Source organism: Anomaloglossus baeobatrachus, chromosome 6 (genome assembly GCF_048569485.1).
Source record: "Anomaloglossus baeobatrachus isolate aAnoBae1 chromosome 6, aAnoBae1.hap1, whole genome shotgun sequence".
In the NCBI taxonomy this organism is placed as follows: Eukaryota; Metazoa; Chordata; class Amphibia; order Anura; family Aromobatidae; genus Anomaloglossus; species Anomaloglossus baeobatrachus.
The window spans coordinates 516,580,998-516,595,470 of NC_134358.1; the positions used below are offsets into that span (position 1 = coordinate 516,580,998).

At 40.6% G+C, this 14,473-nt stretch overlaps 1 protein-coding gene across 1 annotated transcript; it reads right to left on the bottom strand.

The window, feature by feature from the left end:
* Nucleotides 1-2,388: 2,388 nt before the first annotated feature.
* GJD4 (gap junction protein delta 4) lies at nucleotides 2,389-14,081 on the bottom strand. Its single transcript, XM_075316765.1, has 2 exons — nucleotides 13,861-14,081; nucleotides 2,389-7,403 (listed from the first exon to the last, which is right to left on the bottom strand). The coding sequence occupies exons 1-2, from the start codon at nucleotides 13,922-13,924 to the stop codon at nucleotides 6,358-6,360; spliced, it is 1,110 nt and encodes a 369-aa protein (XP_075172880.1). The 5' UTR covers nucleotides 13,925-14,081; the 3' UTR covers nucleotides 2,389-6,357.
* Between the last annotated feature and the right edge of the window lie 392 nt (nucleotides 14,082-14,473).

Genomic DNA, 14,473 nt, shown 5'->3' on the forward strand with positions numbered 1-14,473 from the left:
AGGTGAGAAGTACAAAAACTAGTGTGTCTTGCCTACAGTCAAGTATGGTGGTGGGAGTGTCATGGCTTGGGGCTGCCGGCTGTAGGGAACTATAGTTCATTGACAGAACCATGAATGCCAACTTGTACTGTAACATGCTGAAGCAGAGAATGATCCCCTCCCTTTGTTTTACAGCATGGCAATGACCCCAAACACACTTCCAAGATGACTACTGCCTTGCTAAAGAAACTGAGAGCAAAGGTTCTGGACTGGCAAAGCATGTCCCCAAACAAAATTATTGATTTCAGATAAAGGATTTTTTCAGTGTTTGTGTTTATTTACTTTCCCTTATAGATTAGTAATGGGAGGAGTCTCAGACGCCTCCTTTTACTATTCTAGGGCTTAGTGGCAGCTGTGAGCTGCGATTAACCACTTATTACCCCGATTGCCACCACACCAGGGCAATTGGGAAGAGCCAGGTAAAGTGGGGCATCCTCTGTGGGGCATCCTCTGTGGGTCATCTTCAAACATAAGGTGGAGGAGCACAAGGTCTTTAACACCCACCAGCTCCGTGATGTCATCATGGAGGAGTGGAATAGGATCAAGTGGCTCCTGTAAAGGTCTAGTGAACTCCATGCCCAAGAGAATATCGGCAGTGCTTGAAAATAATGGTGGCCACACAAAATACTGACATTTTTGGCACAATTTGACCATTTCCACTTAGGAATATACTCACTTTTATTGCCAGCGGTGTAGACATTAATGGGTGTGTGTTGAGTTATTAAGAGGATACACTAAATTTACACTGTTATACAAGCTGCACACTGACTACTTTACATTGTATCTTCAATCTTGTCCCATGATAAGATATAATAAAACATTTACAAAAATGTGACAGGATGTACACCTAATATTATGATGGTACATCTAATATTATGTAATCATTTCATTATATGGTCTTGGATTCTGAATGTCTATAATAGGATTGTGGCATACAGTAGGTACAGATGGTTGACCTCGGAGAGAGCAACATCCAACACCGCGGAGACACCATCATGTGTTTCTCAATGCAGTGACACTAGAACAAGACCCCCTGGGAAAATATGCAAAACAAGAATGCTGCGGAGACACCATCACATGTTTCTCAACGCTGGCACGAAACGAGCCAGGTCTTTCACCGGGAAGGAACAACCATGGGAAGGGCACTCTCCAGTCAAGGAAACCGCTTATACCAAAACATGGTATCCATCCACAGACAGCTGTTTCGGGGTATTTGCCCCTCATCAGTGTTGAGTAGGAAACTGGCTAGTGGGAGCAATGCCTAGTAGAACACCACATAGGTACAGATGGTTGACCTCGAGGAGATCAACATCCAACACCGCGGAGACACCATCACGAGTTTCTCAATGCAGTGACACTAGAACAAGGCCCCCTGGGAAAATATGCAAAACAAGAATGCCGCGGAGACACCATCACATGTTTCTTACCGCTGGCACGAAACTAGCCAGGTCTTTCACCGGGAAGGAACAACCACGGGAAGGGCAGTCACCAGTCAAGGAAACCGCCTATACCAAAACATGGTATCCATCCACAGACAGCTGTTTCGGGATATTTGCCCCTCATCAGTGTGGAGTAGGAAACTGCTGTTTGTGGATGGATACCATGTTTTGGTATAGGCGATTTCCTTGACTGGAGACTGCCCTTCCCGTGGTTGTTCCTTCCCGGTGAAAGACCTGGCTAGTTTCGTGCCAGCGTTGAGAAACATGTGATGGTGTTTCCGGGGCATTCTTGTTTTGCATATAATAGGAATCTGTACATCTGTAAGAGCACCAAGGGAAAGTTGCTTTGGGCCTCCATTACATGGGACCCCTTACGTTTTTTGATCATTTCTGGTCTTCTACACACCTATTGCTGCCACTTCACATGTGCACATGATGACGCTGCCTCTCAATCGATTATGGTGGATGGACAATAACATTTTGTGCCCACAGAGGCAGCTAGACTGAGACTTATTTCCAATACCTACAGACATTACCATTACACCAATGTCTCATTGACTTTGTCCCAACTTTGAATGGTAGAAAATCTAAATACCGTACTTCTCTGAGTACCAGAAACCATCCACTAAGATCAGTGATTGGCTGCAGTGCTGTTGACTTCACTGCTGCAGCCTGTACACAATAACTGGAGCAGTGGCAGTGCTGGACGCAGAGAAGGTGAATGACAGCTGATTTTAATATTTTTAATACAGTCACAACCAAATGGTAAAAAAGATGAAAGGGGAAAACCCTCATAATGTAATTTTTGTTTATCAAAATAGTTAAACTGATAAATAATTGTACACAGACACAAATACTATAAATAGACATTTTTATTATCTTTATTATTTATTATTTTTATTATCACAGATTAAGCAAATATTTTATAACTTGTATTAACTAGCGCCATTATGTAAGTCAGATACATCTGTTAAATGCACAATAAAAAATACCATACTCATCCTACAAATATAACAAGTCAAAGCTTTGTTCTACTAAACTTTTTTAGAATTTTACTTTACATAAAAAAATCATAGTATTCCTACATATTGATATCTTAAATGGCAATGTCAAGACTGGCACCAGGCGTGGGTCCAAGATACTGAACATAAATAATGCTCCTAAAGCCAGTAGGGATATGTTCACATGTACTTTTTTTACAGCATTTTTATTTTAACGAGCCTTAATTATTTTAACAATTTACTGAACCTCTGAAAAAAATTACAAGTATCTAAACATGATAAGTATGAGGACAGGGTGTATTTTCCTTTTATTTTTCCAAGATAAGTGCAAAAAAAATCCATCAAAATACAAAGAGTACCCGTCTGTTCCAGATATACACTGGAGATGTCAGCAGCAAAAAGGCACATGTACGCATATTTGGTGGGCCTACTCGAGGGTTCAACAATTTTGGGAGGATGTATTTAAGCTCCTCAATAGGCTATCGCTGACACAGGTCAGACCCTCAAAGGAGTTGGCTTTGCTCTCTCTTGGGGATATTTCGTTGTCGGGGTTTAAGAAGGGGATGCTGAGATATTTTCTCACTGCGGTTAGAAATTTATTTCCCAGACTCAACAAACTAGGGCTCTCGTCTAAAGAAGACCTGATTGCAGAACTGAATGACGTTTCCTAGAATGGAAACCCTGGTCAGCCAGGTCATGGGCAACAAGGACAAAATAGATGCGATATGGATGCCATGGATTATGTTCAGGGAGCCTCACCAGATTTGGGTCTGTGGTGAGGTCCTGGGCTGTTTACCGGGGTCTCCCAAAGATATTACACATGTACTGACCAAGACCTTGTATCTGGGATGGGGCAAGACTGACCAGGTGAGAATCTTGACTATTCCCTTTTCCCTTCTCTTCTTTATTTCCTCTTCCAAAATCATATGCTATCCCTTAAATTTCCTTCTTTGCTCCCCACCTGTCCTGCTCTATACGTTTCTATTTTCTTTCTGTTATTATTTTCCTAGTTTTCTTAAGACTTAAGTTCTGGATAAACTTAAACCATGGTATTGAACTATTTTGTGTTCTATGGTCAGTATGGTTCTCATATAACGGTTTCTTTTTGTTGGGATGCTTGTAAAATGCCATATTCACGTATTGTTGACTCATGGTTTCCAAGAAAATATGATTTACACAAAATACAAAGGGTAGCATCGCATGAAGAAATTTGGGACTGAATTTTTTCAGGAGGCATGAGTTTTTTTTATTATTCCTTCTCATATTCCAATAGTAATAATTTTTATGCTCGTGTAATTTCATGGGGTCTTTGCTCAGCAGCACAATCACAGTTCGGGGCTAAGTAGTTAAAAGAGGAGTTTTTTTCACATTATTGTTTTGGAATTTTTTGCTTTATCATTATTTGTTTATTCCCATTAGGATTTTTTTTTATTATGTCTTTGAATGCAACCATTGTTGAGGCATTTAGGCAGAGAAAATCCTCTCATTTGCAAATTATGTGGCCTGAAGCTCACTGGTAGCATTGCAGTCTTCTATAGAGAAAACACAGAGCTTGAGCAAAAATAAACTCAGACAATCCTAAGAAATAATTAAAAAGTTTGTCTAGGTCTGCTTTTTTTTTTGTTTTCGATACGGTACCAACTCTTATCGTGCATTGTGTATTGCATCCAAGCAATACTCGAATCAAACTGTACAGAAAAAGAAGGCTGAGTTCACATGTCCTGCAATTCTGGTGCCCCTGAGGCTTCAGTCACCACAGAAGTATTGCATATCAGTTAGAGGTGTGGTGCCTTATCCTGGGTAAAGAAGAGGTCATCCACCGGTCTACATAAAACACAGACACTCTCACTCAGCAACACCTCATGAGACCATGGTAAGGACCTAGTGACAGACTGAGGCCAGGCTAGTGGGTGGAGCCTAGTTAGTGGAAGCAGCCTGTAGAAAGTAAAGAGTCGAGAAGGAGCAGTGAAGACCTGTGGTCTGGAGCTAGTGCAGCTCGGCCCAGGCACAAGAGAGAAGGGGTCCTAGAGTCCACAGGCAATGCACCATACACCCGTGGTCTCCTTCCACATACAACACGAGTACCACAGGTGGCGTCACGACTAGGGATGATCGAATACCTCAAATATTTGGCAACATCCATATTCGCCGAATAGGTCGCCGCTATTCGACTATTTGCGAATATTTGATACGATGTAAGTCTATGGGAAACCCGAATAGTTGCCGAATAGCAACTATTCGGGCTTCCTATAGACTTACATTGCACATCGTATATTCGCATAGCGGCGACCCCTTCGTCGGATATTCGCGAAACCAAATATTGCCGAATATTTGTGATATTCGATCATCCCTAGTCACAACATCTCCCTTGTAAATATCCTCACATCCATCATCTTTTACAACAACACCACCGGGGTCACGGAACCGGGCCTTGTCACCGCAACATCCCACCCAAGACAGGGACCGGCCCAGTAACGAGTGCCCCACGGCCCCAGTATGGGCATGTTACAATCATCCGTTAGAACGGACTCGGCACAGATCCGTTGGCAAAATGATGTCTGCCAAATCCATTTTTTTAACATTGGAGTCTATTGAGAACGGATCTGTTAATTGATTGCTATTTATCTTCCATTTAAAACGGTTCATGTAAGAAAAAAATGCATCCATTAGAAATGCAAGAAAAACGGATGGCTAAATAGCAATTTGTTAACTCCAATGTTAAAAAAACGGATGCGGCAATCATCAGTTATTTTGCAACAGAGAAAAAAGTTGTGTTTGTAGAACTTTTTTGCCAGTCTCTGCAGGATCCATTATAATGGATGATTACAGGACATGTGAACTTAGCCTAAAGGGTGCTTTACATGCTGCGACATTGCTAGCGATTGCTAGCGATGTCGCGAGCGATAGCACCCGCCCCCCTCATTCGTGCGACATGTGGTGATTACTGCCGTAGCGAACAATATCGCTACAGCAGCGTCACATGCACATACCTGTTCAGCGACGTCGCTGTGGCCACTGAACAATCCCTCCTTCAAGGGGGAGGTGCGTTCGGCGTCACAGCGACGTCACAGCGGCATCATTAAACGGCTGCCCAATAGAAGAGGAGGGGAGGAGATGAGCGGCCGGAACATGCCGCCCACCTCCTTCCTTCCTCCTTTGCGGTGGACGCAGGTAGGATGATGTTCATCGTTCCTGCGGTGTCACACACAGCGATGTGTGTTGCCGCAGGAACGACGAACAACCTGCGGAATGAAACACCAATGACATTATGATTTGGAGCGGCGTGTCAACGATCAACGATTTTTGCCGTTTTGCCGATCATTGATCGTCGCTCCTAGCTGTCATACGCTGCGATGTCGTTAGCGATGCCGGATGTGCGTCACAAACACCGTGACCCCGACGATGTATCATTAGCGATGTCGCAGCGTGTAAAGCACCCTTAAGAGTGTCCCTTTTTTTAAAAAAATAAAGCAGGTCCTATTTTTCTAGGTATGGACATTCCCTGTTAATAAGCATTTTCTTTGGTTAATATACAGGTCCCACCACCTCCTGCAATGGACTTTGACATTCAACCAATTGTGCTATTTGCTGATTGACCTTGACATGGTAATAGCAGCAAAAGAGATAAGGGAATATATTCCTGATCCTGCACCCTATTACTCAATAAATTATACAATTGATCTGGTTTGGGATACATAACAATAATAATAATAATCAAAATGAACCAAAATTGCATTGTGCGTAGGAGGCCTAAAATTAGTCTGCTAACGGCACTCCAACCGCTCTTTGGCATTACAATTTGCATTCATTAGTCATTATCTATCATTGTATGTGAGATCCATTGAGATACAACAAGGTTTTTTTCATGTTTGGCTAAATTACACCCATTCAGATTTTTTGTTTTTTGATCCATCGCTTTTGTCAAGTTGTGATGCATCCACCAGACTGGGATTACTGCAAATTTCTTTCTTTCCCTTTGCCTGCCTGTGGGTAAGTAAATGATGATCATTTCCGAAGGTATCATTTCCAGGTGGTATCATGTTGACTTGCCAAGAGCAAGTTTTATTGCTGTTTGTATTGATGTTAGACTTTCCCATGTCTTGACGAGAGCTTTGAGTCTGAAATGAAGCAGTTTCCCCTTCAAATGAGGGCAGAGAATGGGAGTCACCTTTGGCGTGTTCATCTGCTTTCTCATGGTTGTGGGAAGGGCAGTTGGGGTAGATGCCTATCTGGTCTGGAGTTGCGGCTAGCTTTGAGCGTGGAGTGGTTTCTGAACAACATCCACCTTTCAGGGAATCATTTTCGAGAAGCAGTAGCTGTTTCTTAATCTTCTCAGAATGTCTTCTTCTGTGAAACACACAAATTAGATCCACCAAACTGAGAATCAAAGAAACGACTCCTGTGCCCCATATAAATATCATCATTAGGGACTTTTCAGTTGGTCTTGAGATGTAGCAATCAACACCACTAGTGCATGGTGCCTGGGAACAGCTAAATCTACTTGGAACTAAGATCCCAAAAAGAAAATATTGGCCAACAGCAAAGCCAAGTTCCAATAAAATTTTCACCACCACGTGAACAAGATAGGCTCCTGAGAAATCAAGAATTTCCATTTGTATGCCCACTCCATGACAGGTAGAAGAGTTACTTTTTCGATAGTTGTCATTTGAAGCTGCCACGTAAGTAATTACCTTATGAAAAACATGAACGCTGAATAGCGAGTAGGGCAAAAACACCGTGACAGTCTGTACAAGCCAATATCTCATGTGGGACATGGGAGAGAAGATATCATAGCACACATTGGAACAACCTGGCTGTAATGTGTTGCAGATGAATCGCTCCTGCTCATCTTGATAGAGTGGATATCCAGCAAGAACAACCATCACCATTCTTAGAAGGATCATCAGTGTCAGCCAAATTTTGCCTAAAAGATAAAAACAGCAACATTGGTAAATTTATGGCAAAACTAACATCAATTGTAGCTTAACATTTTGTGCGAGACAAATGGCTGCCCCAGCATAAATGGAAAGAGGAGCCCTTTAGTTCCAGTTATCCCATCTGAAGCTTCAAAATGTGTAACATATACACCGCAGTTTTTGTGCCACGTCGGCAATTACTCGGTGATAAAACTGTATCGGTTTACCACTAAGTGGCAAAATTTCATGATGCATTTGACATCCAGATGGCAATTACAGGTGGAACAACATCAAAGTTATGCAGCCAAAAAGCAGAATAAAAAACATAGCCCAGCAAAAGTTTTTATTTCAAGGTAGTCGACATTTAGTAGATTGAAATGCATCTTAAAAGGGATTGTCCACTTTCAGAAAATCTTTGGTCAGGGGCATAGATTTATATAATAGAAGAAACCTCATTTTACGCACCATCCCCTGCTCCACCTCTGAATCTCCACTCCTGCTCCTTCTGTCCGGCATTGGCGGCGGCACTGATGTCACGTTGCCAGCGCAGCAGTAAATCAATGAGTTCAGCGGCTCAACCAGTGAACACCTCTGCTCAGAGCTGCTGAACTCACAGATCGATGTGATGTCAGCGCTACAGCCCATACTGAACACCGGGAGCAGTGGAAGAGGCTCAACGATGGACCCAAGGACAGAGAGAAAAGTAGAGTGTAGGTTTTTATAGCAGACTGCACCTGAGAACCAGGATTTGCTGAAAGGTGAACTGCAACGTGACAAGCCCCTACTACTTGAATAACATCATTAATACAGTCATTTTGCCTCTGCATGAACAACATCAGCCTAATTTCATATTCCTAGATGACAATGCGTCAGCTCATCAAGGTCGCATCATTAGGGAACGGCTGCTGGAGGCCTGGGTACCTCAAATGGAGCAGTCTGCACATTTTCCAGACCTGCATCACATAGAAAACCTATGGGATCAGTTGAGTCACTGTGTAGAGGCCGTAACTCTGTACCCCAGAACCTCAATGACCTAAGTGTCGCCCTTCAAGAAGAGTGGGATGCCATGCCTCCACAGACAAGAAACTCCACTTGTGAACAGCCTGAGTTGTTGGCATCAGCTGTAATCGTTGTTCAAAGCTAGATGACAAGTTATTGAGACACTGACATTTTGGGCGACCTACCACTGTTTTTGTCATTTGCTTCAAGAAATTGTTTGAGATGAGGAAATCACCATTGCACACTTCTACATAAATGCCCTACTTTCATGATATAGTATCACTGTAGCGACTACTTTTTAGACTTTCCATAAATTTTACCCAAAAGCCAAATATCCCTAAATTTTTGTGTTATATATTATATATATATATATATATATATATATATATATATATATATGTACAGTTAGGTCCAGAAATATTTGGACAGTGACACAATTTTCGCGAGTTGGGCTCTGCATGCCACCACATTGGATTTGAAATGAAACCTCTACAACAGAATTCAAGTGCAGATTGTAACGTTTAATTTGAAGGTTTGAACAAAAATATCTGATAGAAATTGTAGGAATTGTACACATTTCTTTACAAACACTCCACATTTTAGGAGGTCAAAAGTAATTGGACAAATAAACCAAACCCAAACAAAATATTTTTATTTTCAATATTTTGTTGCGAATCCTTTGGAGGCAATCACTGCCTTAAGTCTGGAACCCATGGACATCACCAAACGCTGGGTTTCCTCCTTCTTAATGCTTTGCCAGGCCTTTACAGCCGCAGCCTTCAGGTCTTGCTTGTTTGTGGGTCTTTCCGTCTTAAGTCTGGATTTGAGCAAGTGAAATGCATGCTCAATTGGGTTAAGATCTGGTGATTGACTTGGCCATTGCAAAATGTTCCACTTTTTTGCACTCATGAACTCCTGGGTAGCTTTGGCTGTATGCTTGGGGTCATTGTCCATCTGTACTATGAAGCGCCGTCCGATCAACTTTGCGGCATTTGGCTGAATCTGGGTTGAAAGTATATCCCGGTACACTTCAGAATTCATTCGGCTACTCTTGTCTGCTGTTATGTCATCAATAAACACAAGTGACCCAGTGCCATTGAAAGCCATGCATGCCCATGCCATCACGTTGCCTCCACCATGTTTTACAGAGGATGTGGTGTGCCTTGGATCATGTGCCGTTCCCTTTCTTCTCCAAACTTTTTTCTTCCCATCATTCTGGTACAGGTTGATCTTGGTCTCATCTGTCCATGGAATACTTTTCCAGAACTGAGCTGGCTTCATGAGGTGTTTTTCAGCAAATTTAACTCTGGCCTGTCTATTTTTGGAATTGATGAATGGTTTGCATCTAGATGTGAACCCTTTGTATTTACTTTCATGGAGTCTTCTCTTTACAGTTGACTTAGAGACAGATACACCTACTTCACTGAGAGTGTTCTGGACTTCAGTTGATGTTGTGAACGGGTTCTTCTTCACCAAAGAAAGTATGCGGCGATCATCCACCACTGTTGTCATCCGTGGACGCCCAGGCCTTTTTGAGTTCCCAAGCTCACCAGTCAATTCCTTGAGTCAATTATATATACAGTCAGGGCCAGAAATATTTGGACAGTGACACAAGTTTTGTTATTTTAGCTGTTTACAAAAACATGTTCAGAAATACAATTATATATATAATATGGGCTGAAAGTGCACACTCCCAGCTGCAATATGAGAGTTTTCACATCCAAATTGGAGAAAGGGTTTAGGAATCATTGCTCTGTAATGCATAGCCTCCTCTTTTTCAAGGGACCAAAAGTAATTGGACAAGGGACTCTAAGGGCTGCAATTAACTCTGAAGGCATCTCCCTCGTTAACCTGTAATTAATGAAGTAGTTAAAAGGTCTGGGGTTGTTTACAGGTGTGTGGTTTTGCATTTGGAAGCTGTTGCTGTGACCAGACAACATGCGGTCTAAGAAACTCTCAATTGAGGTGAAGCAGAACATCCTGAGGCTGAAAAAAAAAGAAAAAATCCATCAGAGAGATGGCAGACATGCTTGGAGTAGCAAAATCAACAGTCGGGTACATTCTGAGAAAAAAGGAATTGACTGGTGAGCTTGGGAACTCAAAAAGGCCTGGGCGTCCACGGATGACAACAGTGGTGGATGATCGCCGCATACTTTCTTTGGTGAAGAAGAACCCGTTCACAACATCAACTGAAGTCCAGAACACTCTCAGTGAAGTAGGTGTGTCTGTCTCTAAGTCAACTGTAAAGAGAAGACTCCATGAAAGTAAATACAAAGGGTTCACATCTAGATGCAAACCATTCATCAATTCCAAAAATAGACAGGCCAGAGTTAAATTTGCTGAAAAACACCTCATGAAGCCAGCTCAGTTCTGGAAAAGTATTCCATGGACAGATGAGACCAAGATCAACCTGTACCAGAATGATGGGAAGAAAAAAGTTTGGAGAAGAAAGGGAACGGCACATGATCCAAGGCACACCACATCCTCTGTAAAACATGGTGGAGGCAACGTGATGGCATGGGCATGCATGGCTTTCAATGGCACTGGGTCACTTGTGTTTATTGATGACATAACAGCAGACAAGAAAGAGTAGCCGGATAAATTCTGAAGTGTACCGGGATATACTTTCAGCCCAGATTCAGCCAAATGCCGCAAAGTTGATCGGACGGCGCTTCATAGTACAGATGGACAATGACCCCAAGCATACAGCCAAAGCTACCCAGGAGTTCATGAGTGCAAAAAAGTGGAACATTCTGCAATGGCCAAGTCAATCACCAGATCTTAACCCAATTGAGCATGCATTTCACTTGCTCAAATCCAGACTTAAGACGGAAAGACCCACAAACAAGCAAGACCTGAAGGCTGCGGCTGTAAAGGCCTGGCAAAGCATTAAGAAGGAGGAAACCCAGCGTTTGGTGATGTCCATGGGTTCCAGACTTAAGGCAGTGATTGCCTCCAAAGGATTCGCAACAAAATATTGAAAATAAAAATATTTTGTTTGGGTTTGGTTTATTTGTCCAATTACTTTTGACCTCCTGAAATGTGGAGTGTTTGTAAAGAAATGTGTACAATTCCTACAATTTCTATCAGATATTTTTGTTCAAACCTTCAAATTAAACGTTACAATCTGCACTTGAATTCTGTTGTAGAGGTTTCATTTCAAATCAAATGTGGTGGCATGCAGAGCCCAACTCGCGAAAATTGTGTCACTGTCCAAATATTTCTGGACCTAACTGTATATATATATATTTATATTATTATAATAAGTTTGTTTTATTCTCTATCACACCAATTTACATATTATATATTACCCATTTATAGAATGTCTAAATTAATTTCAAGCAGATGGTAAAAATTAAATAAAGAAATGAAAAAAAAAATCTACAGTCACGATTATTTCTTATCACAAACATGATTCTTGTTCATGAATATCAATAGTAAGATTAGCAACGACAATCCATAGCAGCTGTGATAAAATGTTATAAATAATTATTCATTATAAAAACTGTCAATAACAATAATAGTCACTGGTTATTTATCTAATATATAAAGCTGAGTATGTACAGTATGTGTGTGTGTGTGTGTGTGTGTGTATGTATGTGTGTGTGTGTGTGTGTGTGTGTGTGTGTGTGTGTATGTATGTATGTATGTGTGTGTGTGTGTGTGTGTGTGTGTGTGTGTATGTATGTATGTATGTATGTGTGTGTGTGTGTATGTGTTTATGTCCGCCAAAGGAATCCGCACCGTCGCATTTATAGTCACGAAATTTTGTCCAGACACCTCATTTGACTCAGGGGACGTCGTAGACTATGTTTTGAGCGAAAAATGTAACCCAGAGCTTTACAGTTACTCGCGAAAAAAACAGCTTAAATTAAAGTCAATGGAGCTACAGGTCGGTCATTAATAGGAGCTGTGATTGGTTTCTATAGGCAACGAAGGACATTCTTAGTTTAAGAAGCTTATGTGTGAGGTAATATGATATCGATAGAGACAGACAGAGACAGAGACACACAGAGACAGACTGAGACACAGAGACAGAGACTCACAGAGACAGTCACAGAGACACACGGAGACACACAGAAACAGAGACATACAGAGAGAGACACACAGAGACACACACACACACAGACACACAGACACAGACACACACACAGAGAAACACACAGAGAGAGAGAGGCAAACACAGAGACACACACAGACACACAAAGACACAGACACACACATATACACAGACCCACACACACAGAGATACAGAGAGAGAGAGAGGCAGACACAGAGACAGAGAGGGAGACTGACAAAAAGAGAGGGAGAGTGAGAGAGTCAGAGAGACTATCTCGGGCAATTCCAGGTACTACAGCTAATAAGTTTTAAAAAGTAACGAAGAAAGTATACAATTTAGAAATGCATGATAGATAAATAGATAGATAGATGGATAGATAGAGGGATAGATAGATAGATAGATAGAGGGATAGATGGATAAATAGATAGATACATAGATAGATAGAGGGATAGATAGATAGATAATAGATAGATAGATAGAGGGATAGATAGATAGATAGATAGAGGGATAGATAGATAGATAGATAGAGAAATAGATAGATAGATAGATAGATAGATAGATAGATAGAGGGATAGATAGAGGGATCGATAGATAGATAGATAGATAGATAGAGGGATAGATAGAGGGATAGATAGATAGATAGAGGGATAGATACATAGATAGATAGATAGATAGATAGATAGATAATAGATAGATAGATAGAGGGATAGATAGATAGATAGATAATAGATAGATAGATAGAGGGATAGATAGATAGATAGATAGAGGGATAGATAGAGGGATAGATAGAGGGATAGATAGAGGGATAGATAGATAGATAGATAGATAATAGATAGATAGATAGAGGGATAGATAGATAGATAGATAATAGATAGATAGATAGAGGGATAGATAGATAGATAGATAGATAGAGGGATAGATAGATAGATAGATAGAGGGATAGATAGAGGGATAGATAGAGGGATAGATAGAGGGATAGATAGATAGATAGAGGGATAGATAGATAGATAGATAGATAGAGGGATAGATAGATAGATAGAGGGATAGATAGATAGAGGGATAGATATTTACACCATCTACAGTATATTGGTCTGTATTATAAAAGTAACATAATAATAATTGATAAAATGAACATGAAAATAATGACGATATTTTAAACAGATGTACAATAAATTGAAATGTTATATTTTTGTAATATTGAATTTATTGTTCTTTTTGTAAAGTATGACTTAAGACATTGAATTTATAAGTGGGTAAACTATGTGTTATTAGAGCCAATTAATTGGTAATTAAGGGAAATTAGTAATTATAAGTTATATAGAAACATTAAAGCCATCTGTCACATTCTTACATTTATTGTGATAACTAGATACAATTTTTAAGAAGCTTAACATTGGTGTACTCACCGATTACGGTAATATTGTAGTTGAAGGTGATAATCAAATATCCCATCGAGTCGAAATACTCCATTGTCTGTCAGCCTCCCGCCTTATAGCAATGAATCACAATTTGGAACGTAACAATTTATTCTAGAAGATGAATAAATGAAAAAAAAATTTCGAGACTCTTATCAAGGCAGACAGCACTTCAGCAGCTTCTGCCCTCGTTCCTCTTACCTCTGTGGTCAGTCTAGTCTGACAAATGCTGCAGGACAAAAGACAACCGGAGTCGTCCCAGTCATTGTGGCTATTCTTACCACCCAAGAGCATTCCAGAATGTGAAAATTGCTGAAATATTTGTCGGAAAAAGAGCTCACAACATGGAATGACACCCGTCTATAAATTCCCATGAGATACATATCAGACACTTTGTTGAAAGAGACTTGCTCTTTACCACAGTCACACTTCCCATTACTTGCGCTATGTATTTGGCAATTTATAAATTTAACCATTTAGTGACCAAATAATCCATTTGATTGCAAAAATACCAAACTAAAAAGCAATTTTAAAAATGTATAATGATTTCTTTCTTAATTTCTTAATTTTGGGCATGTAACAGTATAGTCAATGAAAATATTTA